This window comes from Vombatus ursinus, unplaced genomic scaffold (genome assembly GCF_900497805.2).
Source record: "Vombatus ursinus unplaced genomic scaffold, bare-nosed wombat genome assembly UNPS02014798.1, whole genome shotgun sequence".
Lineage (NCBI taxonomy): Eukaryota > Metazoa > Chordata > Mammalia > Diprotodontia > Vombatidae > Vombatus > Vombatus ursinus.
Genome location: NW_020954576.1, coordinates 22,701,111 through 22,726,286, shown reverse-complemented (window position 1 = coordinate 22,726,286; position 25,176 = coordinate 22,701,111). Strand labels below are relative to the sequence as shown.

General features: G+C 38.4%; 1 protein-coding gene across 1 annotated transcript in view; it reads left to right on the top strand.

The window, feature by feature from the left end:
• LOC114049841 (histone-lysine N-methyltransferase SMYD3-like) overlaps positions 1–25,176 on the top strand; it is a 1,050,735-nt gene that overhangs the window by 164,324 nt on the left and 861,235 nt on the right. Inside the window, exon 2 of the mRNA XM_027871267.1 lies at positions 11,308–11,371. Within this exon, the coding sequence (XP_027727068.1) occupies positions 11,308–11,371 (64 nt within the window). The remainder of the gene's footprint in view (positions 1–11,307; positions 11,372–25,176) is intronic.

Sequence of the window (25,176 nt, the reverse complement as noted above, 5' to 3'; positions counted from 1 at the left end):
ACCGAAAATTTTGATTCTTTGAAGACTGTGGCGTTCCAAGATTGCAACCATATAGTACTGGATCTTTGGGGGAATCATTAAAAGTACTACTATGAAGTTTCCTAAATGCAAAGCAGTTTTCTCTGTTCTGTTCAATTACAGGCCCAGTTCAATGTCCATCTGCAGTGCCCCTCTCCCTGATATATGTACTAACTCAGTGGACTGGTCTTCCAGCTATCTGTTTGTCATTCTGGACAACAGGAATGTTTGATCCATTTAGTTTTTCTTGTATGTATTGTTAAGCCAATCTCCTTTAAATATTCATGAATCTCATTTAAAAAACCTGGTAACATTTGAGGGTTTGATGTAATCAGCAGAATATAATCTACAAATAGAAGTGTCTGAAGGATTTTACCACCTGTAGGTAGTTCTTTTTCTCTTTGGAACTTAAACAGGACATCTTTCATGATAGCCAGAAGGGATCCCTGACCATAAGGAGCTCACATTCTATTGGAATAGGGAGGGAAAAAAGCACACATTCATATACATAAGGCATTTCATCTTGAGTGCCAGCCTATCATTTCTATGTCAGTATTCTTCCTTTTCTTTTTAGAATCCCTGTTTTATGCCTTACTTGATGTTCATAATCAAAATGTCATTGAAAAAGTTTTGTCTATAGTTGTGTTCATAAAAGAATATTTTATGACCTTACTACAACTATGAGAAATTCCTTGTTGGAAGAGAACCTTAAAGCTGAATTTTGCTTTACTGAATCAAATACTTTTTTGTAATCAGCAAATACTAAGTTCTCCCACTGAGCTTTTCTTAGACTTATTTGTGCCTCCACTACTTTTCACTTTTTTTAATGAGGTGATCCTGTAAGATCTTCTATCATCATTCTCCATTGTATTTTGTAAGAGTATTTGCATTCTAAACTAATTGTTGCCTTTAGTTCCCATCTCTCCTTCCTTGGCCTTTTCATTGTAATGACTTTTGTTTCAGTTAAACTTGTATAGGAAACAGTGATAGTCAAGGTCAATATCTTTGCCTTTTTTTGTCTGTCAGTTTTTGACATCAACACCTCATTCAATAGTTCAGGTTGAAGCTGTTGCAGTTGTTTGCAGTGTCCTCTCAGTTTTGTTCATTCTTCTAATTTAGTATTAATTTTGATGTCTACTGTAATTAGTTAATGGTCTAATTGTATACAGGTATCTTGACTCTAAGTTATATCTTATATCAGTAAAATTTCATTTCCTGGTGCTATGTACAAAGTATAGTAATTTATATTTTGGAAAATGAAGTGGAAAACAAATGGCCAGAGTTTACATTGGCCTTTTCATCCAGACAAAGATGGCACATAATCAAATCTACTTTTCTTAGACCTAAATCTAAAGTATTTTAAATCCCATCCGTGGGTTTCTTTAAAAAAAAAAAAGATACAGAGATGTATAGTGGAGATGTATCTCTTTAATATTAAAAAGGCCTTTGGGCCCACAACAACATAATTACTACCTTCAAACAGGAATGAAAAATCCCTATATGCTATTCAATTCTTTGCATGTTTATGGCAAATGGAGATCATTAGGCGTGGCATTTTTCTTTGTATTTAATTTGGTCCCTGATAATTGCACCATCTTGGGATAGAAAAGCACATCTTTCTTTTAGGTAATAACTGCCTCATTCCACTTTCATAAAACTCCACAAGAAAATGACCATATATTTAGTTAGATGACAATAACAATTCTAGTTGGATTGGGATTATGAAGTGTCAAAGATATTTGAAAAGAAGATTAAAAATATGATTCTTTGTTTTGTTTTTTTTTCTTTTTGGACTTTTTTTTTCCTGGATTCGAATTCTACCTCTGACATTTACTAGCTAGATGACCCTAGTTAAGTCAGTTACCATTTCTGAGCCTCAGTTTCCTAATCTGTAAAAATGAAAGGTTTAGGCTAGATGACCTCCAAAGTCCCTTCCAATTTGAAATCTCTGATGATAATATAATAATAATAATATCAATAATAATTCATATTAATATCATAATATACTAATACATTTAAGCTTTATTTATTTAAATTTTTTTGATTAATTCAGTTCAGTTTAGGAAACATTTGTTAAATGCCTTCTATGTGCCAGGCACTGTGCTAGGACAAAAATGAAACAGCCCCTACTGACACGGAGTTTAACAGTCTATTGAAATGGGGAAAAGAGCACATGGTTACATATATAAAACTTTTTATCTTGAGAGCCAGTCTATCATTTCTCTAGACAGTATTCCTCCCTTCCCTTTTCTCCTTAGGACATTTTATTATCCTGGTTCTTTGGGAAATACTTATTGGAGCCTTTATTGCAGAGATATCTTCTTTAAACATCTTTTTAAAACTATCTAGGCTAAGAAATACTGTGTAAGGAGAGAGTGCTGGTTTTAGAGACAGAGAACCTGGGTTCAAATTTGAAGCTTGCCACTTACTACTTCTGTGATCCTGGGCAAGTCATTTCATCTTTTCGATCTCAGTTTCCTCTATTGTAAAATGAGTGGGTAGAGAAAGATGGCCACCTCAGTCTCCTCCAGCCATTGGTATGCTGGTAAATGTTTGACAACTTGTTTTTTGGAGGAAAAAAAAAAAAGGTTCACACACTTTTCAGTTTAATCTGCGTTATTAACCTTTTTTCCTATCACTTTCTCAAGTCTAGACAATTAACAAAACAGTCAAGCCCTGATTTGTAGTGTTACCTATTTCTGGGGTGTAAATGCTCACATTTAACATTTAACAACCAGCTCTCATCACCCCAGCAGTCCCCTACTTCCAGCTCTAAATCTTTGATTCTTCTCTGCTAGAGATAAGCAGTACAAATACAGCTGATAATCCCTCTTTGCTGATTCAGATTTTTTTCAAGAAGTTTAGTGTGATAGCATGTGAAAGGAGAATCTCGATGTGGTGTCCATCAAGTGTGGAAAATACCATCAGGTCCCTAAGTAAGTTGGTATCAGTCTCTTTAACCAGAGTTCACATTGACCTTTTCATCTATAAGTGGTCAACGGCACAGAGTTCCAGTTATCAGGGCTGGCTTTGATTGTAAAGCAGTTCCTCATCGGTCCAAATGGGCCTCGAGGAGTAAGAGTTCCTGTACTCCTAATCTATCTGTTCTACCCTTGCCTATGCTGGGCCACCATATATCCTGGCTTCCAGTGCTGGAGAATCATGTCTAATAGAGTCTCCAGGAGCCTCAGCCACCACCCCAGGCTAGGCTGTTAGGATGTGTGGATGTGTCAAAGAGGGATCCTTCCTAGGTTAGGTGTTGAACTTGGTAGTCTTCAAGGACCATTTTATCTCTAATCCATTGTTGTGAAACTCAAATAGAAACAGATCCTTGACTGTGCATATTAATTTAGAAAACCACAAATTAACATATATTGTATATCTATTTATTTTGTTAAACATTTCCCAATTTTTTGAGGCAATGAGAGTTAAGTGATTTGCCCAGTGTCACACAGCTAGTAAGGGTGTGAGGGTGAGTTTGAACTCGGGTCCTCCTTACTCCAGGGCTGGCATTCTATCGACTGCATCACCAAGGTTGCTCCCAGTTACGTTGTGATCTGGGTCAGTCCCGACTTGGAATTTTGCTATCCCCTGTGGGCCTCACATTTGATACTCCAATCCACCACCATTAGTGATGACAGCTCTGACAATAGGAGCTCTGACTGAGAGAGACAATTTGTTGTAGGGTAGGGTATAGAGTGCTAGACTACAAGCCAGAAAAAAATCTGGATTCAGTTCCTCCTTCTGGCACTTACCTGCTAGATGACCCTAGTCAAGTCATTTAACATTTCTGAGCCTCAGTTTAGTCATCTGTAAGGACCTCCAAGGTCCTTTCCAATTCTAAATCTGTGATCTTATGATTCTGTGAAACATCTATAATCTTATGACTCTAGAAACATTGGGATTGTGGGGAAAAGAGCAGTGGATGAATTGAGGGGAATTAAGGAATCTCATTTAGGAAAGGAAGATTCAGCTACCACCCATTCCCTCTGCCAAAGGCTAACTATTTAATCTGGGGATGCTCTCTATAGGCTTTGCTTACATGGATGGGTTTATTCTCGCTTTGTGGAGTTTTAAATGACTTTTGCATTAGGCAGCATCTGCCACGGTGGGAATTACCTAGGATCCCTCTGAATTCTATTTCACATTTTCCTTTCTGCCTCACTATTGGTCATCATCTTAGCATGATCTTGATTTGAAGAGGGATTCTCAAGAAGGGCTACTTATTTTGTAGAGGACATAGGTTACCTTAGCTTATTACCTGGAAAATTGGGCAGCATACCTTATGTATTTTTGTGTGTGTAGATTTGTGTTTTTAAAAGAATTTTTATTGATATCTTTTGCTTTTAACTGATAACTATTTGTTTTTATACTACATATGTGTCCCAATGTGTCCTGCTAGGGAGCCATTCAGTATAATTATGAAAATCAAAAGAGGAGAGAAGGTAAGGAGAAGTAGTTTAGCAGAACTAACCAACACACCAGAAAAGTCTGACATTATGTGCAGTGTTCCATGCCCATATTCTATAACCTCTTCAGAGATGGTGGAGAGGTCTCAGGTTTAATATGTGTTAAAGGGTACCCTTAATCCCAGCAGGGTAACTATATACATCTTTTCCCCCTGAATTCTTATTTTCCTCCCCACATTTTGCTCATTTTGGAGAGCTGGTGAAATTGATCATGGTATAACTCAGGGATAGGGAACCTGCAGCCTTGAGGCCACATGTGGCCTTCTAGGTTCTTGGGTATGGCATTCTGACGGAGTCCAAATTTTACAGAACATATCCTTTTATTAAGGGGATTTGTTCTGTGAAGTTTGGATTCAGTGAAAGGGCCACACTTGAAGACCTAGAGGACCACATGAGGCCTCGAGGCCAAGGGTTCCCCACCCCTGGTATAACCTATCATTGGGAGCAAACTTATTTTGGTCACTCACTATTATCTGCTCTACCTGAGACACTGAGCAACCAGAGAATTTTGTCTCTGTCATTGACGTACTCCAGCACATCAAGGACTGTTTGAACAAATAACAGGGGATCCTTTTGTAGCTTGCCTTTTTTTGTTTTATTTCCTTTAAGATCTTACTTACTCTGGTTCAGACGTAGGCTGTTTATCTCCTCGAATATAAGGAAATAGGATATTGTTGCATACCTTTTAGTGGCATGGATATTTTAATGAAAAATTTAATCTCATTTTCCTATTCTAGTAATAAAACTACCTTAATTTTTTTTTTTATTGCTTTTCCTTTAGGGGTTCTAATCCAGGGAATACACTGACATGAGCATTATTGCAAAGAGAAAGATTGTGGCAATGTGTGAAAATATGAAATGCAGCATTTAAAGTATTTCCTTTGCCTTTGAGACTCAGAAGAAGACCCCAGTCTCCCTGCCCCTTACCTTGCTGCTGCGTTCTCAAGTTATGTCATCTTTGGACAAAATGAGTTTGGAGTTTGGTTTATTTAATGAAACTGCCTCAACTTAACAGGCAGGGAAGACGACTCAGAGATGATCTTGTCATGCCTTTTCCTACTGCAGGGATCTGCAGAGATCTTCCAACCTCTGTCCAAATACCTTTTATGATAGAGAGCTGATGACTTCACACCCAGTCCATTACTGGTCAGCTCTAATTGTGAGAAAGTTCTGCCTTATATCATATATTCAGCTGACATCTGCCTTCCTGTAACTTCCAATCACTTCTAAGCTTGCCCTTTAGGGCCAAGCACAATACATCAGTGTCTTCCATATCACAATCAGTTAAAATGGCCTTTCTGTCTGCCTTTTTCTATTTCTGTCACTTTCTTTAAATCACAATAACATCTAACTTTCCTTTTTCATTTCATTGTTTGTTCCCTGTCACTAAATTTCACTTGACCAGCACTTGCCCTGAGACTTTTTAAATAGGGCTGTAGAATTCATTCATTTACTCAATAAACCTTTATTAAGCACCTACTATCTACCAGGCACTGTGCTAAGCACTGAAAGGTATCTGCTTCTCCCACGCTATTCTCTTTTTATCTCTTCTTGGTTGCAGCCACTTCCAATCCTGACATCTCTTTTCTCTTGGGTTCAGTTGATCATTTTTTTAAAATTGGAAAATTTAAATTTGCATTACTTAGTAGCTTAATGCATAAAAATAAGCCAAAACTGTATGAATAACTCATTTTAAAGAACTTATATTATACATTAAATGGGAAGTAAATTATTTAAGTGTTTTGAATCATCGTGCTATTTGCATTGCTCAATTTCTATGTTAAAATTCATCGATGCAGCAAATTAGAGGTGTGTGAGTTAGAGGGAGAATGAAACATCACTCTTACCGTGCTCGTCTCTGGTTTTTCCACAAGCCATCTTGAATCTGTACATCAGTAGTAAGAAAAAAGAACACTTCATTCATTGTGGAACCAAGTTAATAAGAACTAAGTTCTAGTGACAGGCCTTGGGAAGAGAATCTAGAATGATGGAATCTGTCTTGGTTATGGTGTCAGTGTTAATCGGTTGTGAGCAGCATATGATGCTGTGATGGCAGGATCATAAATACAAACAGCTATTTCAACAACCTCTGGTATCATAAGATGAAGAAAGCTAATTTTGCCTTTTTTTTTTAAATTAGGATCTTAAAATCATGTTGTACTATGTTTATATCACAGTATGGTAACTAGAAACTGCTTTTAAAAGTTCATTTTCAAATAGAGATTGTATGTGAACTTTTTGAATTAAGGTATGTTTTTATAAGATTTCCCTCAGTCCTTAATTCCATTCAAAGACAGCACAATTGTCCTAGTTATCATGTTTGCCAGTTTGCAGGTAATGAGAACATTTTCACTTTGGTAGGCAGAATTGCTGGCATTGGTTGCTAGCATTGAGGGCCCCAACATCTCTCCTCCCCCCTTTACCCAGTGTTTCTAGTTCCTTAGTGAGGCTTACTTATCTGATTCTCTAAATAATTTGAATTGTCAGGCCCCTTGTCTTGTGTAAAAGGGTGGGTGGGGGAAGGGGTGAAGATGATGGAATTTGTTGATGATTAAGTTGAGGGAAGGGGCCAGCAATGTTTATTTCCAGTTGCCAACTCACTGTATATATGTGGGGAGAGACATAATGCTTATACCCTGAGGCAGGAAAGCTATGAATGGAATGTAGTTGCTTCTACTAGAATGATATATTACTAGAATTGGAATTCATAGGATAAGGGTTGGAGGCAGATAGGTGGCACTGTGGGTAAAGCTATGGGCTTGGAATCAAGAAGACCTGAGTTCAAATTTTGCCCAAGACACTCACCAGCTTTGTAATCCTGGGCAAGTCACATAGCCTTTGTTTTCCTTAATCCATTGGAGAAGGAAATGACAAAGCACTCCAGTATCTTTGCCAAGGAAATCCCATGTGGGGTCTTGAAGAGTAGGACAAGAGTGACCAACAACGAAAGGGTAAGAGTTAGGGACCTTCCTTTGAGAATGGCCATTATGAGGTTTTGGCTGCTCCCTTAAGTGTCCTTCTTATGTGCCAGTGGGAGGCATGTTGGACTAGGTGCTGACATTCTGAAAGAGCTGTTAACACGTCCCTGAATTCCTAGTGCTACTTATGGTCCAGTTAGTCATTTAAAATTTCATTCTCATCTTTTCTGCCTCAGGGTACAGGAATTGATTTTTATCCTCCCCTTCAAGCACTTACCTCCTTAACATCTCTTGTTGATTCTTTTTGAGACTTGGGTCACACGCACACACCCAGTTGTCATTAGAAACACTGAGGTGGGAGAGAGTCAGAACTTCCTGTTGTTTGTGACATTCCTGCTGCCACTGGGAAGACCCTTGTCCCAATTACATAAATGTAAAAATGGCCTCTATTCTAAGACAGATTGTTGACTAAAACATTCATTTAGGAGGCTTTTCCCAAATTATTCTGATTATATTATATTTTCACTCAGGAGAGATTTCTTTTTCATCTCTGTGACGTTTAAAAAGTTCAAGAGATACAGTTTCTGGGTAATTAATCATTTTATTAATCACACAGCATATAATGAATAAAAAGGGTCACTGACATTCTCCAGTGCTAAAGACCCCTCATGGAACTCACTCAACACTTTTGTGCCCTTGGAAGACTGGGTGTTCCTGAGAGAGGCAATTGACTCATTGGTTAATAAGTTATGAGAGAGGATGAGTATTATATTGAGAGGTGGACCTATTCTAATGAGGAACTGAGGGAGTGACTGTGATCTTGTCATTTGCTTCCAAACCACCCCCAGCCTTGGGCAATCTAATCAAAGAATTTATCCCCACCCAAACCTGGGCTTCCTCACCTAGGTGGGGTCCAAAGAGATTGAGGAGAAAGTTAATCCAATATCATTATTAGAAATGTTTTTGAAATGCTGGCTTGGCTTAGTTAGAGAATAAGGTTTCAGAAATTCTGTGTTTTCCCAATATTAACAATTAGTTATTTAATAATCATTTCTCTCATCTCATATAATAGAAGATAATTTTTTAAGTAACAATGAGCATTTTTGCCTTGTCTTACCTACTTAAGTAGAGAGCCCCTTCACCAGAAGGCTAGCATCAAAAGGTCTTGCATTGTGACGGTGATAGCGAAGGTCTGGAAGTGACAGCAAATATCATGTTTTTCTACCTTCAGAATTTTGAATTTTCAACCATATTTTTTAGAGTAAATACATTTTTTTTCCTTAAGAAGAAATGGTAGTGAAGAAGGCACTTATAACTGGTGGGGATTATAGCTTTATTATGGAGTACACACCCTATGGTCTCAAAGAAAGCCTAATTTTTAATCATTCTGAACCTTATTTTTTTCATTTAATAATTCATATTTTTTCTCCATTTCTGTTATTCAACTAATTTGGGGGACATAATTTTGGGGAATTCAATTTATTTTAATTCAGTAAATGTTTAAGCGCCTATATCATGTTTATTCAGGTCTGGAATACACTGATAAAGAAATAAAAAAAAGTCTCTGACTTCTAAAAGGCTCGTTACTTGGGAGGTATTGAGGGGAATTATTTTTCAGTCGTGTCCAACTCTTGCTGATCCCATTTGGGGTTTTCTTGGTTAAGGCCCCTGAGTGGTTTGCCTTTTCCTTCTTCAGCTCATTTTGCAGATGAGCAAACTGAGACAAACAGGGTAAAGTGATTTGTCCAGGAGCACGCAGCTTTAAACTCAGAAATATGAGTCTTCCTAACTCCTGGTCTGGCACTCAATCCACTGTGCCCCCTAGCTGCCCTACACAAGTAGATACAATGTAATTTGAAGCCTGAAGAAGCACTAACACGTAGGGGATTTGGGAAGGCTTCTTGCAAAAAGTAGCGCCTGAACAGTGCTTTAAATTAATTTCAGACGTGGAGAACGATATATACGGAGGCCTGGAGATGGGAGATACTTGTGAGTTGTCTAGGTTAGCTAGAATGTAGAGGACAGGGAGAGAACTGTGCTAGGTGCTAGGGATACAAAGGGATACAAAGACAAAAACAAAACATTTCCTGCCTTCAGTGGGCTTAACAGCTTTTGGTGGAAACAGCATGTAGATGTATGAGTCTAATGCGAAATATATACAAAGTGAATACAAAATCACTTTGGAAGGGGAACAGTAGCAGTGGAGGGGAGGTGGAGTACAAAGATCAGAAAAGTCCTCATGTATGAGGTAGCACTTGCCCTGAACTGGGGGATGGGGCCAAGAAGAAGTACGCATAGTTAAGAAAAACATACTCCTGCTGTTGTCCATGGCCAAAATGTATGCCTTGTTCTATACCTTGAGTCCCTTGCTGCTCTGTCAGTAGCAACCAACCCTTCCTTTTCTAGTTCTTCTGTACTACAAAAAAAACCCCAAAAAACAAACAACAACAACAACCCTACTATAAATGTATTTTTGTAATATGATCCTTCTCGTCTTTCTTTGCTCTCTTTGGGGAGGTCTTGTGACGAGCAGGTGTTGAGGCAGTGAATGATAGGAGATAGAACTTCCTTGGCTTCAGTCTGCAGTGGACAGAAGTCATTTGCCATTGTCTTAATTCTCAGGCAGCTGTACAAGATGACTGATGATTCCAGACTACTTTGGGGAACGATCATTAAGAAATTAAAAAGTAAAACTCCAGAGAACCCATTGATTAATAAAGTGCTTATTATGCATACATCTGAAAGGGAGGAACTTGCCTTTGAGGCAATAGCATGTATGAGGTAGCAGAGATGAGGAGAGAGTGCATCCTGTTCGTTGGACATGGCCAGCCTGTACAGAGGCAGAGAATGGAGAGATGAAAATCATGTATAACAAAGGCTACATGCAAGTAGGCTGGTTTGTCTGAAACATAGTGTGTAAAAAAGGAAAATGTTCTGTAAGTCTGGAAAGAAGACAAGTCGGATCGTGAAAGGCTTTAAATGCTGAACGGAGAAGTTTGTATTTCAGGAAGACCCTGAAGCTTTTTGAGCAGGGGAAGGACATAATCAGACATGTGCTTTAGCAATGCAAATTTGGCAGCTGTGTGGAGGATGTCTATTGGAGAGGGGAGAGGCAGGAGCTATTGGAATAGTCCTATAGGAGAGCTCTGAGGAAGGAAAGATCATTTTTCAAATCGATAGATAGATAAAGCATTTGTTAAGTGCTTACTTGCCAAGGAAATTCCAAATGGAGGTCAGGAAGAGTTGGACATGACTGAAATGGCGAACAGCAACAGAAATATTCCAGGCATTTTGTTAAGCCTGGGGATACAAATAAAACAAGCAAGACATTTCTTACCCTAATGGAGCTTCCATTTTAATAGGAAAAGGCAGATAAAGGGGAGCTGGAAGTAGGGGAGGAGAAGACACTTCTCCTGAAGAGGGAGGAGAGAAGATGGGAAGTGTCATGGAGACCTGGGATCTGGCAGGACAAAGGAAACCAAGACCCATCAAAGTGATGCTGGTGCCTTCCTATTGTTGATTATCCCCTACATTACATATTATATTATATCCCCTATTATCCAGTCTATTTCTTGTTTGTAAATAGTTGTTTACATGTTCCCCCCTCTAGGCAGTGAGCTCCTTGAGGGCAGGAACTGTCTTTTGCCTTTCTTGGTATCCCCAGAGCTTAGCACAGTGCCTGGGACATAGTAGGTGCTCAATAAATACTTATTGACTGGCCGGTTGTTGTTGGTTGTCCTTCATTTTTCAAGAGGACCAATGACATCACAGGGTGATGTCTTCGCTTACTCATTTGCCTGACTGATGCGACTTTGCTTTTGTCATTTGAGTTACGTTCAGGTAATTGGAGAATATGTAACTCTTTCATATCCTAATATAGGCTTTGTTTGTTTTTTCAACAGGAAAGAAAAGCTGCTTCGATGTTCTCAATGCAAAGTTGCCAGATATTGTGGCTCAGAATGTCAGGTATAGTTGAAAAATCTTGACTTCGCTTCATAGATAAGCAAAGCATTTTGGATACTTAATTCTTCCATTTTTTGTTTCCTGTGGCTTATGAATATCTCATCCTCCTTTCTACTACATTAAATTCTTTGAAACTTATTCTGGAACTCTTTAAAAGGTATTTAATTAATTTTCAACATGACCTTTCTGGTTAACTTTATGCTTAATCGCTTTATAATAAATGCAATTACTGTCTAATAAAATGCCTCTTCTTTTAATTTGATTAGAAAGTCTACTTCAGCGTGATTTATTCCTCTTACATCATTCTTCCTTTTTTATATACTCTTGCATCTCCTTGCTACCTGTAAGACCTTCCCTCCCCCCACTTCATTCTAAGTTATGTGAACTCTTCCCAGTGATTTTCCTATTATGTTGTCATGTCCTCTGAAAGAGTATTCTTCAAGGCTAGAGTCAGGCACTGGGGGATTTTAGTTCTGCATTTTCTCCTGTTAGCTCTGTGACCCTGGGCCATAGGATGAATAGAATTTTAGACCTGGAAGGGTCCTTAAAGATCATCAAAGACCTTCAGTTTTACTAATGAATCAACTTAAGGCCCAGAGAGGCTGAGCCAGGATTTTCTAGGTATTAGGTAGCAGAGTTCTGACTATAACTCATGTCATTTGACTTTGAATCCATATTTATTACAGCATATTGCTCATTCCATTCTACCACTCACGGATTCAGTCTCCTGATCTTTAAAATGAATTATTTTGGACTAGATGATCCCAAAGGTCCTTTCTACCCCCTATACACTGTGTGATCCATTGACCTTGGACTCCTTGCTGTTGTTCTCAAAAGACATCCTATCTCCAGATTCCGTAATTTTTCACTGGCTGTCCCCTGTGTCCAGAACTCCCCAACCCTTATCTCCACTTAATGACTTCTCTGGCTTTCCTCAAGTCTCAGACAAAGTTTCTCTCCTTGCATCAAACTTTTACCGATCCTCTTTAACCTTAGTGCCTTCTCTCTGAGATTATCTCCAATTATAAATTGGTCTGTATTTTGTTTGTTTCCACTATAGATTGTGAGCTCCCTGAGAGCAGGGACTGTTTTTTTGCCTTTCTTTATATTCTCAGAGCTTAAGTGTAGTATTTGATATATAGGAGTTTCATAAATGCCTTTTGACTTGACTGTCATTGAATGTTGCCTCCTTCAAAGTTCAGCTCAAGCACCACTTCCTACATGAATCTTTTCCTGATTCTCTCAGTTACCAATGTTTCCCTTTCAAATTACCTTGTATTTATTTGCCTTGAATGTATTTTATGTTGACTCATATGTGTACATTTTGTTTTCTCCAAAGAATGTAAATTCCATGAAGGCAGGGACTTTAAGAATTTTGTTTTTGTAGGTATAACTACTTGCATAGTTCCTGACACCTGATGTATTAGTAAATATTTATGGATTCATTCATTGGCCAGTAGAGTGAATGAAGAATGAATGAATTTGTAAAGCTGTACTTTATGACTTAATATTGCTATGGTTTGTCTGACATGATTTGTATAGATGATGCTGTGTTTTCTCCTCAAGTGCCTTACTCTTCTTTTCTCATTCTTTTGTGATAATCTGTAACTTGGTTTTCATTGTCCTTGTTGCTACTTATGGCCCTTGTAAGCTCTGAGGATACTTATTCCAATTCCCACTCTCATAGATGAGTCAGATCCCCAGAGCATGGTTATATCTTTCCCTCAAGTTTCTAAGGTGCCCTGGAGAGCTCCGGAGTAATTTTTAATACCTTTGACATATGTCCCTGCTGGTGTGCACACTAAGATTATCGTTTGAGAATCAATGAGTCAGCCAGCCTTAAATAGTTTTCAGGAAAGTATATTTACTAAGGTTGCCCCTTAAGAAAAGTTTGAATATATTATCCCCTCAGAGGTTTGTGACACACTCACTCAGAAGTGCATACACCATACAGGGAAAGGTGGTTTTCAAGCTTAGTACAAAAGGAGTGAATCATTGCTTCTGGTTTCTGGAAGTTCTTTTCTCTCATTTGTGGGGTGTTCATAAGTTTCCCTAAGGCATAATGTATTTTCTTTATTGCACTCCTTGTAATACCATAATGTGTCAAAGACACTGATGTGGAGTTGGGAAATTCAGCTTCCTCTGGACCCTTTGAAGCTTGAAAGGTCTTCTCTGGATAAAGGAGGGGAAGGAAGGAGAACTGGCCAAAGCCAAAGTATTTCCTTTCTGCCCCTTCTCCTCTTCCTCCTTCCATGGTTCCTCCTCAGGGATGTACTGGAAAGCCATACTTGCTCCAATTTCAGGAAATTAAATCCTCCAACTGATTGATAATTTATGGAAAACCATTGAGGTGTGGCCAAGTTTCCTCAGCCTGTGTGGGTATGATTGTTGTGCAACAGTATTCTAAATCAGAGCCTCTAATTTAGTCTAATTAGTCTAAGGCCCATGGATGACTGATTGTTTGAGACATCTCACCTCATTAAGGTATCAAGACTGAAATTGAGTGGGATAGTATTGATCTCAGCCTTACATAATAATGGCCATATATAGTAGCTCCTTCCCTCCCTTTTTGTTGGCTTTTCAGGTGCTGTGGGACTGGTTTTTCTTCTAGGACTTTTTTCTTCTCTGATTTTCTTTTAATTTTTTCTGCTAGGTGACTTTATCCTTCCTTTGTCTTCCAAGTTCTCTTCTCTATTTCTGTCTTCTCTTATCTAAATGGTAGTTTCCTTGGAAACCTCATTTGTTCCCAGAACCTTCTCTTTAACCCCTGTGAAGGAGGTCTTTTCCTTCACTAGAGGTCTTCAGACACAAGAAGAAGGTATTGGGTATAAGAGCTGATTTGTTTGTGGGCCTCAGTAAGAGGAGAAACAAGAAATAAAAACACCCCATCTACTCTATCTTTTTCCCATGGAAACACATAAAAAGTTAAAAATAACTGAAATATTTCCCTTATCTCATTTCTCATGTGTTTTGTTTTTAGATTATATACTTTGATAGAGCCGGAAAAATATTTTTTCTTGGGGTGATGGGGTGGAGCAAGAATTTTAAAAGTAGTACTATATCCATAGAAAGCACTCAAGAAATATAAGTCCATGTGAAATCTTACCTGTTTTGTTTGTGCCAAATTTAATTTGGTGATTAAAGTAATAATCACAGGTTAGGAAGAGCTACATATAACAAACACAGTATTACCATATCATTTGTATCACAAACCTTTTAGCCTTACTTCTGACAAATTTTGGCAACCACATAAATATCTCTTGCTGATAAGGTATTGCATCTGGAATTTTTTTGTGCCATTTTTGTGAAGAAGCCATCTTTATTATGTCACTTTCTTTCTGTAGAGCAATAAAGAAAAATGGCCATTATGTGATTAGAAAGAATGGAGGAAGCCAGGTAGGGTGGAGGGGTATGTCATTTTGATTCATTATAAGAGCACATGTGTGTACAACATATATTAGCTGTTTACTGTGGCATCCATAATAATGCCATGGTCAGATTTACTGTAGAAGATAATGGGAAAATAGCAAGTGAGATGAAAAATATTACCAGATGAAATAAGACTAGCTCGTGTGTGTGTATGTGTGCACGTGTGCGTGTGTGCGTACGCGCGTGCGTGTATGCTCGAGTGTGTATCTGTGTGAAGCATATATAGGAATCTGAGGTGGCCTGGAAGAATGCATTTAAATGGCTCTGTTTATCTCTACCTAAAGGTAAAGCATTAAACAGTGTAATTATTGAGGATATCTAAAAAGTCGCACAGGATTAAACTGACAAGCTGAGCTATGAATGGTAATGAACAGGAGGCGAAAGCACTTGGGGGGAAATTGATATAATAGTTGTGAGTTGGTAGCATAAAATGTGCACACCTTAGGGGGCCAGAGCTTTGGTTTGCTGGTTTGGTTTAGTATAGCGTTTATTGTAGGGAAGCCGGCTATGGGATTCTGGGTATATTTGAGGTCCTTGAGGGCAGGCTATTTGTAACACTGAGTCTCTCTGTGCCCCTCACCCACAGGGTCAGTTTTATGACCATTGCTTGATTTGTTTTTTCAAGGCTTGGTACAGCAGGGCTTAAATAGAGCAGGGTATCTTTGGATCTTGCAACCAGTATCCTTTTATTTCATTGGGAACATGATGAATAGATAGGGCTTAGTTACACCGGAGGGAAGAGAGAGGGGAGAAATCTTGAGTCTCTTCCTTTTGCCATTAAAGCATCCCAGCAACTCTCGTACATAGTACCACTGGCAGTTTCCCATGTAAGTGGCTGCCATATTCATTGAAAATTCATCCAAGGAACATTTGTTGAAAGGCTACTTTATCAAAGGCAGATTGAAGCTTCCAGTGGTAGCTTAGGGAGATTGTTTTATTTTCTTTTTTTCTGCATCATAAAGTGGAAGCTACTGAATTATAGGAAGTTGAAGGGACAGAGCTAACCTCTGCTGGGTTTTCTATATTCTCTAACACTCTGGAGCAAAGAGTTTTAGCCAAAGTGGCTTTATTTTTCCCTTCCTCATTTCCAGTCTCTTTAAAATGGAGATAATTCATCTGTGTGAAGTGAAGCTATAAACCAAATAGGTACCTGGTTTATAGGAGTCAATAGAATCCCTTTATGGTCTCACTGTGTGCCTCACAGGGGGTGATCATATCAGTCAGTTCAGAGATGGCCTAAAAGGAGTTCTCCAAACAAACAACCCCCCCAAAAAAATGAAAAGAAAGAAAGAGTTGATACTGGTGATAGTCAGCAAACCAATTTCAATCAAATTCAACGAGCTTTATTTCACCTCTGCTGGATTTCATTTGATTCATTAATGTGTGCACTTCTAATTGAGCTAATTGCTGAGCAAAATTAGCAGCTGGGCATTGCATCAAATTGTAGTTTACACACTTTTAAAAAGTACTGTATTAGCAGAGAGCAGCTCTATTTTATGTTGATAATTACAAACCTCTTTAGAAATGTGAATCATGTGCTTGGGTTTACATTTTATGCTTAGTTGTGGAATGACTTGATTCATTTTTGATGGGTAGAAAATTAATCCCACATTAGTAAGCACTTAACAGTGTGATTTAATAAGTCAGTTTCTAGAATACCATACCCCAAGCAGTAATAATGGAGGAAGCCACACTCTTTTGTTCATTTCACTAGAAGCTATACGCCTTGCTTCAGAATGATGTTTAATTGCACATGTGTTGAGAATCTTAAGAGAAGATTGGCTTGCATTTGATTTTGAAGACGATTCTAACTGGAAGAGAGTTTAAAGCAGGTGTGTGCTGGAGCCAGCTCTAACTAGCTTAAATTATTAAAATATGAGTGTTATTATACCTCAGAAATCATCAATCACTATAAATCAGGATTTGATTTGTTATTTTGTTGATTGAAAGTGTTAATAATTCAGATTAAATTAATTTAAGAGTATGTGTCCATGCATTTTTTTTTTTACCCCAGCCTGGTTGTTAAACATTTACCACCAACCTCTTTATTGCTGTATAAACATTGCTTGAGCTTAACAGTAGAGCAATCAATAGAAGGCTAAGGGAAATAAGTCAGCAGACTGGAGGCCTAGTGTCTACAGGTTAAAAATGATAATGATAATTGGCATTTATTTAGTTCTTAGAAGTTTGGATAATGGCTTATATCCATTATCTGATTTGAGTCTCACAGTATCCCTCATCTAAGGCTTGCAATTTATCATCCTAGTGCAGGGGTGGGGAACCTGTAGCCTCAAGACCACACGTGGCATTCTTGATCCTCTAATGCGGTCTTTTGACTGAGTCTAACTTTTACAGAACAAATCCTTTTATTAAGGGAATTTTTTCTGTGAAGTTTAGGTTCAGTCAAAGGACTGCACTTGAGGACCTAGAGGGTCACATGTGGCCTCGAGGTAGGAGGTTCCCCACCCCTGTCCTAGTGTTTAATGGTTGATGAAAACTCTCTGCATAAAGATGGAAATAGTAAAGCTATGTTCAGGTGTGCCTCCTGTATACTTATGTGAGGTGAGGTCATCTTCATTTGTGAGTCCTTGTTAGTTTGACTTTTTGATTCTTTGCTAGGTAATTAGGGGAAGGGGAGGAAGATGAGTGTTCAGATAGTGCCTGCTATGTGCCAGGTACTATGCTAAGTTCTTTGCAATGATTATCTCATTAGATCTTTACACCAATCCTGTGAGATAGGTGCTATTATTACTTCCATTTTACAGTTGAAGAAACTAAGGCAAATAGAGATTAAGTGATTTGCCCAGGGTCCCGTAGCTAGTAAGTATCTTAGGCAGAATTCGAACTCGGGTCTTCCTAACTCCAGGCCCAGCACTCTTGTCTACTGTGCTATATCCACTATAGTAAAATTAAAGAAAATTACTCAAGAGTTTCAAATTTGTTTTGGTTCTTCAGCTAGAATGTGTCTGTTAGGGTTGTTCTATGAAGAAATTATCAATCAACATGTATTTATTAAGCAGGTGCTCTATGCCAGGCACTGTGCTAGCTGCTGGGGATAGAAAGAAAGATATGATCTCTATTCTCAGGGAACTTACATTCTCATTTGTACAAGTTTATATCTATGTCTATATCTGTTTCTGTATCTATATCTCTATCTGTATATGTATACACATATATGTATCTATTTCTATATGTATATACACATATACATACACATATATGTGTATATATAATATATAAAACTTGTTATAGATATAACTTCTGTGCATGTGTGTATACATATATTATATGTATACACATGCATACACATAGTACAACATACGTACATATATGTACACACATATATTTACATACATACATGTAAATGTATATGCAGCTAGATGGTGCAATGAATAGAATACTGGCTCTGAAGTCAGAAATATTCACCTTCCTGAGTTCAAATCTGGCCTCAGATATTTACTAGCTATGTGACTCTGGGCAAGTCACTTAGCCCTGTTTACTTCAGTTTCCTCATCTGTAAAATGAGCTGGAGGAGGAAAGGCAAATCCAGTACTATTACCTAGAAAACTCCAAATGGCATCATGAAGAATTGGACGTGACTAAAATGACCGAACAGCAATAATTTCTCTCTCTCTCTCTCTATCCCTCTCCCCCTCCCCTTCCATCCCCCCTCCCTCTCTCTCCCTCCCTCTCCCCCTCCCTCTCTCCCTCTCTCTGCATATAACATACACACACACACACACACACACACACACAAATAAGCATCATAAATAGAAGCGAATAAATACAATTTAATAGAAAAGAATAAAATACAACTTAGTTTGAAGGGAAGGCATTAACAGTTTGATCTAGAAAAAAATTTTTTTGTAAGAATATGGTGCCTGAACTGCATTTTAAAAGAAGAGAAGGATGGTATGAGGCAGAGATTAGAAGAGAGTGCATTCCAGGCATGTGGAAGGCAAGTCCAAAGGTTCAGAGATAGGAAATAGAATGTCATGTAGAGGAAAAGAAAGAGAAGGCCAATTTGATTGCACTATGGAGTGAAGGAAGGAGAGTAATGCTCAATGAGGCTGGAAAGATAGATTGGGACCAGATTGTGTAGGGTTTTAAAAGCTAAACAGAGAAGTTTATATTTGATCCCAGGAGGCAAAAAGGAGCCATTTGAGTTGATTGAGTAGGGAAGCCACATGATCAGATTGGCACTTAAGGAAAATCACTTTGGCGGCAGGGTATAGAATGGATAGAATTGGTGAGAGATTTGAGGTGGGGAGACCAATTAGGATGCTCTTTTAGTAATGTAGGAAATAGATGATGAGGGTCTGGACTAAGGTGGTAGCTACTGGAGTAGAGAATAGGGATTGATGGTAAGAGATGTTGTGAGGATAGAACCAGCGAGATGAGGCCACTGATTGATATTTGAGGTGAGGGAGAGTAGGGAGTTTGAGGATAATGCCAAGGTTATAAATCTAGGAAGGATGGTGTTGCCTTTGACAGAGATAAGGAAGTTTGGATGAGGTAGTTTGGGGAGAAAGATAATGAATTCCGTTTTGAGCGTGTTAAATTTAGGATGTCTTCTAGGATATCTGTTTTTTATTGTTCATTTGGCTGGTGTTGTGGAACTGAAGCTCAAAGGAGAGACTGGGAATGAATATTTAGTTCTGAGTCATCTGACTAGAGGTGATAGTTGAATTCATGGAGGTCCATGAGATTACAAAGAGTGGGTTTATATATGGGAGACTGGGGCCTAGGGCAAAACTTTGGGAAATACTGTGAGTTGGGGGTGTGTTTTGTAGATGATGTGTTAGCAAGGAGTATGAGGAGTGGTCATGTAGTCATACAAGGAGAACCTGGAGAGAGACTTGATCTTAAATAAAGGGGCTGCATCAGTTTACTTCTTAAGTAACTTGACATTTTGTACTTTGGAAACAGTTTGTAGTCAGAGGGCCTGAGTTTGAATTCTGGATTTAACAAGGATTTGTATATCCTTGGGCATATCACTGAACTTCTCTTGGCCTCAGTTTCCTCAACTGTAAAATGAGAGGTTAGACTAGATTATTTCTAAGGTCCCTTCCAGCTCTGTGATTCTAGGATCTTATGATTCTGTAATTCTCTTCCTTGATAGATATCTTTCTCTTCTAGTTTTTGGCATGGAATGGTCCTTACCTATCTTATTCTTGCTGGTTTTTTTTTTTGTTTGTTTTTTTTTGGCATGGAATGGTCCTTCAATTGGCCAGGAGACGATGGTTGCTATTTTCTAAAGTGAAAATTTTACACTTGATGCTTACTAGCTGTGTGACCCTGAGCAAGTCACTTAATCCTAATTGCCTCACCTGCAGTTATATGTGACATCACCATTTGGACGATAAAAGATGGGACCGTTATTTTTCATCAGACGACCTTGTAGGACACGGACACATGCACACACACCCCCACACACCCCCACACACACCCACACCTACCCACCCACTCACCCACCCACCCACTCACCCAATCCTCTAGCACAGATTTCTTTTTCTCCAGCAAGGGCTGCATGCCTACTCACCCACTAGAAGCTTATCGCATAGGGAATTTCTCTTCTTCAGTTAGCACAGTAGGACATATCTCCTACTACATTTTGCAGAGAACTCATTAGTGAACACAATACATTATTTAAAGCTAATTTATCTGGCAATATCAGGTTATGCACTCACAGTTTGTTTGATCTTGGGTCTTTCTTGGGAAAGGATGCGGGTTAAAAGAATAGACTAAGTGTATTGTTTATGTTTCTTTTCTCATTAACTTTTCTTGACAAGCCCTCACTTATGCCCAAAAATACTTTCAGTTATCTTTTCTTGGCTCCTTGTCTCGTTTCCCTTCAGACTTTTCATAGTCTTCTCAAACCCATCTGCTATCTCCCTTAATCTCAGCAGATGAGCTTTTATTATTATGGCGACTCAATCAGTTTTCCTTTTTATTTCCAAAACTATCTGTATCTTTCCTTCTTTCAAGAAGTGCTTGTTAAAAGCATCTACAATGTTGTCAGTCATTGTCCTAGGAACTGGGTATTTAAAGATTAAAATAACTTCTGCCTTCAAGAACTTACATTCTTTTGGGGACAACAACATATGCATAGAAAATTAAGTATAAATCATATAAGTTAATTTACAGGAGGAGGGCACTAGCAGCTGGGGAAATCAGGATGGCTTCCTGTGGGAGATGTCACTTGGGCTGAGTTTTGAAGGAAACTGAAGATCCTGTGAGAAATAGATAAGAGAGGAATATGTTCCAGGCATAGAGGACAGACCATGCAAAGGAATGGAGATGGGAGATGCAATGTTTTAGAATGGGAATACAATCAGAGACCTTTAGCTGGATCAGTAATTACGTAAAAGGGAGTAATGTTCAGTAAGCCTGGTAAAATACACAACAGCCAGACTGCTTATAGCTTTAAAAACCAAATGGAAGAGTTTTATATCATCATAGAGGCAAGAGAAACTTGATCTGGAAAATGACTTGGTCAGACATATGTTTTAGTAATATTATTTAGGCAGCTGTAAGAAAGATGGTTTCTTCTTTGCCAAGGCTAGTTTCCCTACCTTTCCTCTTTTTCTTATCTCCTCCTATTTGTTCCATCAATTTTTTGCTCTTCTTTCGTCATTCTTGTCTTTCATAATGATGCCTTTGCCTCTGTCTAGAAACATGGATCTTTGAACTTCTCAGTGTGAGTACTCCTGCTAGTGGTCTAGTCTCTGAAAAGTCAGCCCCTTCAAGACCTAGCTCAAATGCCATCTTCTCTAGGAAACTTTTCCTGAACCCACTGATCAGCTGTGATACCCTAAGTGCTCTGAATCCCAAAACATTCTGTGTGTACCTCTCTTATGGTACTCTATAATACAATTTTGTAGTGTAGTTACATGTGTGCTGTCTCCTGGAATATCAATTTCTGGAGAGTAGGCTCCCTGTTTTGCTCATCCTCCAGCCCTGACAGTGTGTAGCTGTGTCTTGCATGTCGTATGTCTTTAATATTTTTTAAAGGAATTGATGGAACAGTGTTCCTTGTTGTGCATTTATTATACTGATGTCCTTTATTTTGCATTATTGTTGAAAATTGTCATCAGAAAGATGTTATATATTGCAAAGGGATACTTTGATATGTTAGTGATTCATCAACTTTTCTTTTGTGGATATACTCTCTCCTGGCACGGGTTATATCCTATCCATGCCTTCTCATCTTGTGATGTCCATAAGTCATACATAACAGAATCTACCCAACCTACAAGAGTTCTTCCTCTCGGGAAGGCCTTTTGTGTCAGTGATTCCTTTGACATTCCGGTTAGTTAGTCAAGAAGCATATATTGAACCGCTTCTATTTTCTAGACACTATGCTAAGCACTGAGGGCTACAGAAAAGGGCAAAAGATCATCTTTGCTCCTAAGGAGCTCACAGTCTAAAGGGGGAGACAACATGCAAGCATCTGTGTAAAAACACGATGAATACAGACTAAATTGGAGATAGTCAACAGAGAAGAGGCACTAGCATTCAGGGAGATTTCTTGTAGAAGGTAGGATTTTGTCTGGGACCTGAAGGAATCCAAGAGGCAGAGATATTATGGGCCCTTACTCAGAATAATGTTTTGTTGCCTTCATTTTTAATTGAAGGTAGGTTAAATTCCAGCTCGAGATTAGTAAAAATAAAGATGTAATTTTTTTTCTCATCCAAAGTCATGGTCCCACTGAAATCTGTCCATGGAGCCTTGGAGGTCTGTGAATCTCAGGTGAACAACACCTGCTTGGGGTCTTCTCCTAATATTTTATGGATGACGTGGATACCAGTGTAGCACATCTGTTATCCTTTGCTCTTATTTTGTGATGAGCTAAACTCTTTTTCTGATCAAACATGGTCTAAATTGTGTTTTTTAGAGTAAAGATATATTTCCATTATGCTTTGGGTTACCTGCCATTGTGATTCTTCAGAGATGGTGGTATTGCCTGATTTGCAGTCCTATAGCATCCTCTCTGTGCTCTAGATTGTCATCCCTCTGCCCATGGTTATTTTCTCTTGGAACTAAGAAATGAATTTGTTGCTGTCTTTGGCAGACTCCAGCATGGTAGTAGCCAGATAATTGATTACTTACACACAGAAAAAGAGTCAGACTAGCTGAAAGAAGCCAGAGATTATGGTCTATATAACCTTTGCAGATAAGGTCTCTAACTTCCCTCACCATAGTATCTCCACAGAAATTCCTAGTGTTTTGCACGCTAAAAATAAAAAAAAAAGAAATTAAGAACAGCATAAAAATGCCAACCAAATTCTATTATTTAGAACTGTCCAGTTTATAATATTAAGGAGAGCTCACATTTTCCCATATGTTTCAGGTTTGCAAAATGCTTTATCCACATTTTACCATTAGATTGCCACAACAATCCTGTGGGCTAAACACTCTTGCTATTATTATTTTCATTTTCCAGGAGAGACTTACAGAGGTTAAGTGGCTTGCCAGTTGTCACACACCTTCAGCAGAGCTAGTTCCCATTTTTCATGGATCTATTCTAATTAACTCAGTTTTGAGCTTCCAATTGGCTAGTTCATCTCAGCACTTCTACAACGTCAAAGCAGCTTCCTTACCCTCTACACTTGTACTGGAAATGTATTCCGACTTTATGGTCCCTTCCTCTGATTATCTGGTTCCTTCTAGAACCTCCATTTTAAGGAAAATACCCAGGTTATCCATATCTTCATCCCTTTCTGGGGTCTACTCCTGATTTCTCAGACTTTTTCTACCATTCCCTTCCACTCCTCTCAAACTCCCCCCCCCCAAAAAAAAACGAAAAACAAAAACCATTCTCCTCTCCCTCCCAACTGTCAGCTTCTGCTTTTCAGAATGCCTGGACCAATTCACAATAGTGCATTAGTATACCTGTTTTCCCACAGCCTCTCCAGCATTTGTGATTTTCCCTTTTTGTCAATTTTACTGATCTGATGGATGTGAGGTGGTACTTCAGAGTTTCAGCAAGCATTTATTAAGAACTTACTATGACTCAGACATTGTGCCAAGTACCGGGAATGCACATAAAAGCAGAAAGAATGACAGTCTCTGCTTTAAAGGAGCTTATATTTGAATGGGAAAGATAAAAGGAAGCTGAATAAGTAGATTTAAAAATCACTGACATAGAGCTGATAATTGAATTCATGTTGAAATCACCAAGGGGACTGATATAGAGGGAGAACAGGGGCTAAGGCATAGCTCTGTGGGATGCCCAATCAGACCTTTATCAGATAAACTTGTTGCAGTGATTCCCCCCCTCCCCGCATATTCTATCACTCTATGCTTTTCTCTCTAGTTACAATGCTTTTGGGCAGTTTTCCTGTATTCTTTCTTGAAATAATATTGTATTCAGCCTTTTATTTTTTTGTTTCATTGTGATTTTCTCGGAGCCAGTGGTTTTTTGAGTGCTTTGCTAAGCTCTATCTTCAAGATAAGTGGCTTTGGTTTATAATTACCTCATGTATTCTCCTAATTTTTGTTGTCTTTTGACTTCGCTTTTATGTATTTTTGAGTTCTGTCTCTTCCATTTCCTGTTTCCAAGGCACCCACTGGTTTATTCAATTTTCCTCACTACAGTTCTAAATAATTGATTCTATATTCAAACTTTTCTCTGAGAGCTCTAATTTTTCTCCTTATGGTGAAAATGAATGGTAGGATTGTGGAATGCCATTCACTTTTCTGGAGTTATAGATGCTAAAGTCTTATTTATTCCCTTCTTTTATGGCTGTCTTCTTACATTCTTTGATCTCTTAGTATTTCTTCATTGTATTAATATCTGTTTTTTCCTTACTCTTTTCTACATCTTCTGTGGGTTTTCATTTTGATGAATTTTTGGCCCATTTCTTACTGTTTGGAGGTGATTAACAGGATCTGGGCTTAGCAACTGTGTCTCTCTCAGCTACTTTTCAGGAAGCCCCTCAAAATGATTTTCTACATTAGACCACATCTTTCCAATTATAGTTTATGAGGCAACAAGGTGGTGCAGTGGATGTTATGCTAAAAACCCGAGTTCAAATCCTGCCTCAGATACTTAGCTGGGTGACCCTAGGCAAATAACTTAATCTCTCTCAGCCTCAGTTTCCTCATATGTCAAATATGGATAACAATATCACCTGCCTTGAAAGATTGTTCAGGTTCAAACATGAAAGAACTTTGTAAACTTTAAAGTATTATATAAATGCTTGATAATTTTACAGTTATGATTGCCTCAAAGGTACATACAATTAGATATGAGATCCTATTCTTTTGTTTGTTTTTCGTCTTTTACAAAGAGGCATTTGACATAGAGCAGAACACAGCTTTACAAGCTCTCAGACAAGAAGTCTCTTATGCATTGTTAAGGTCATGTAAGATT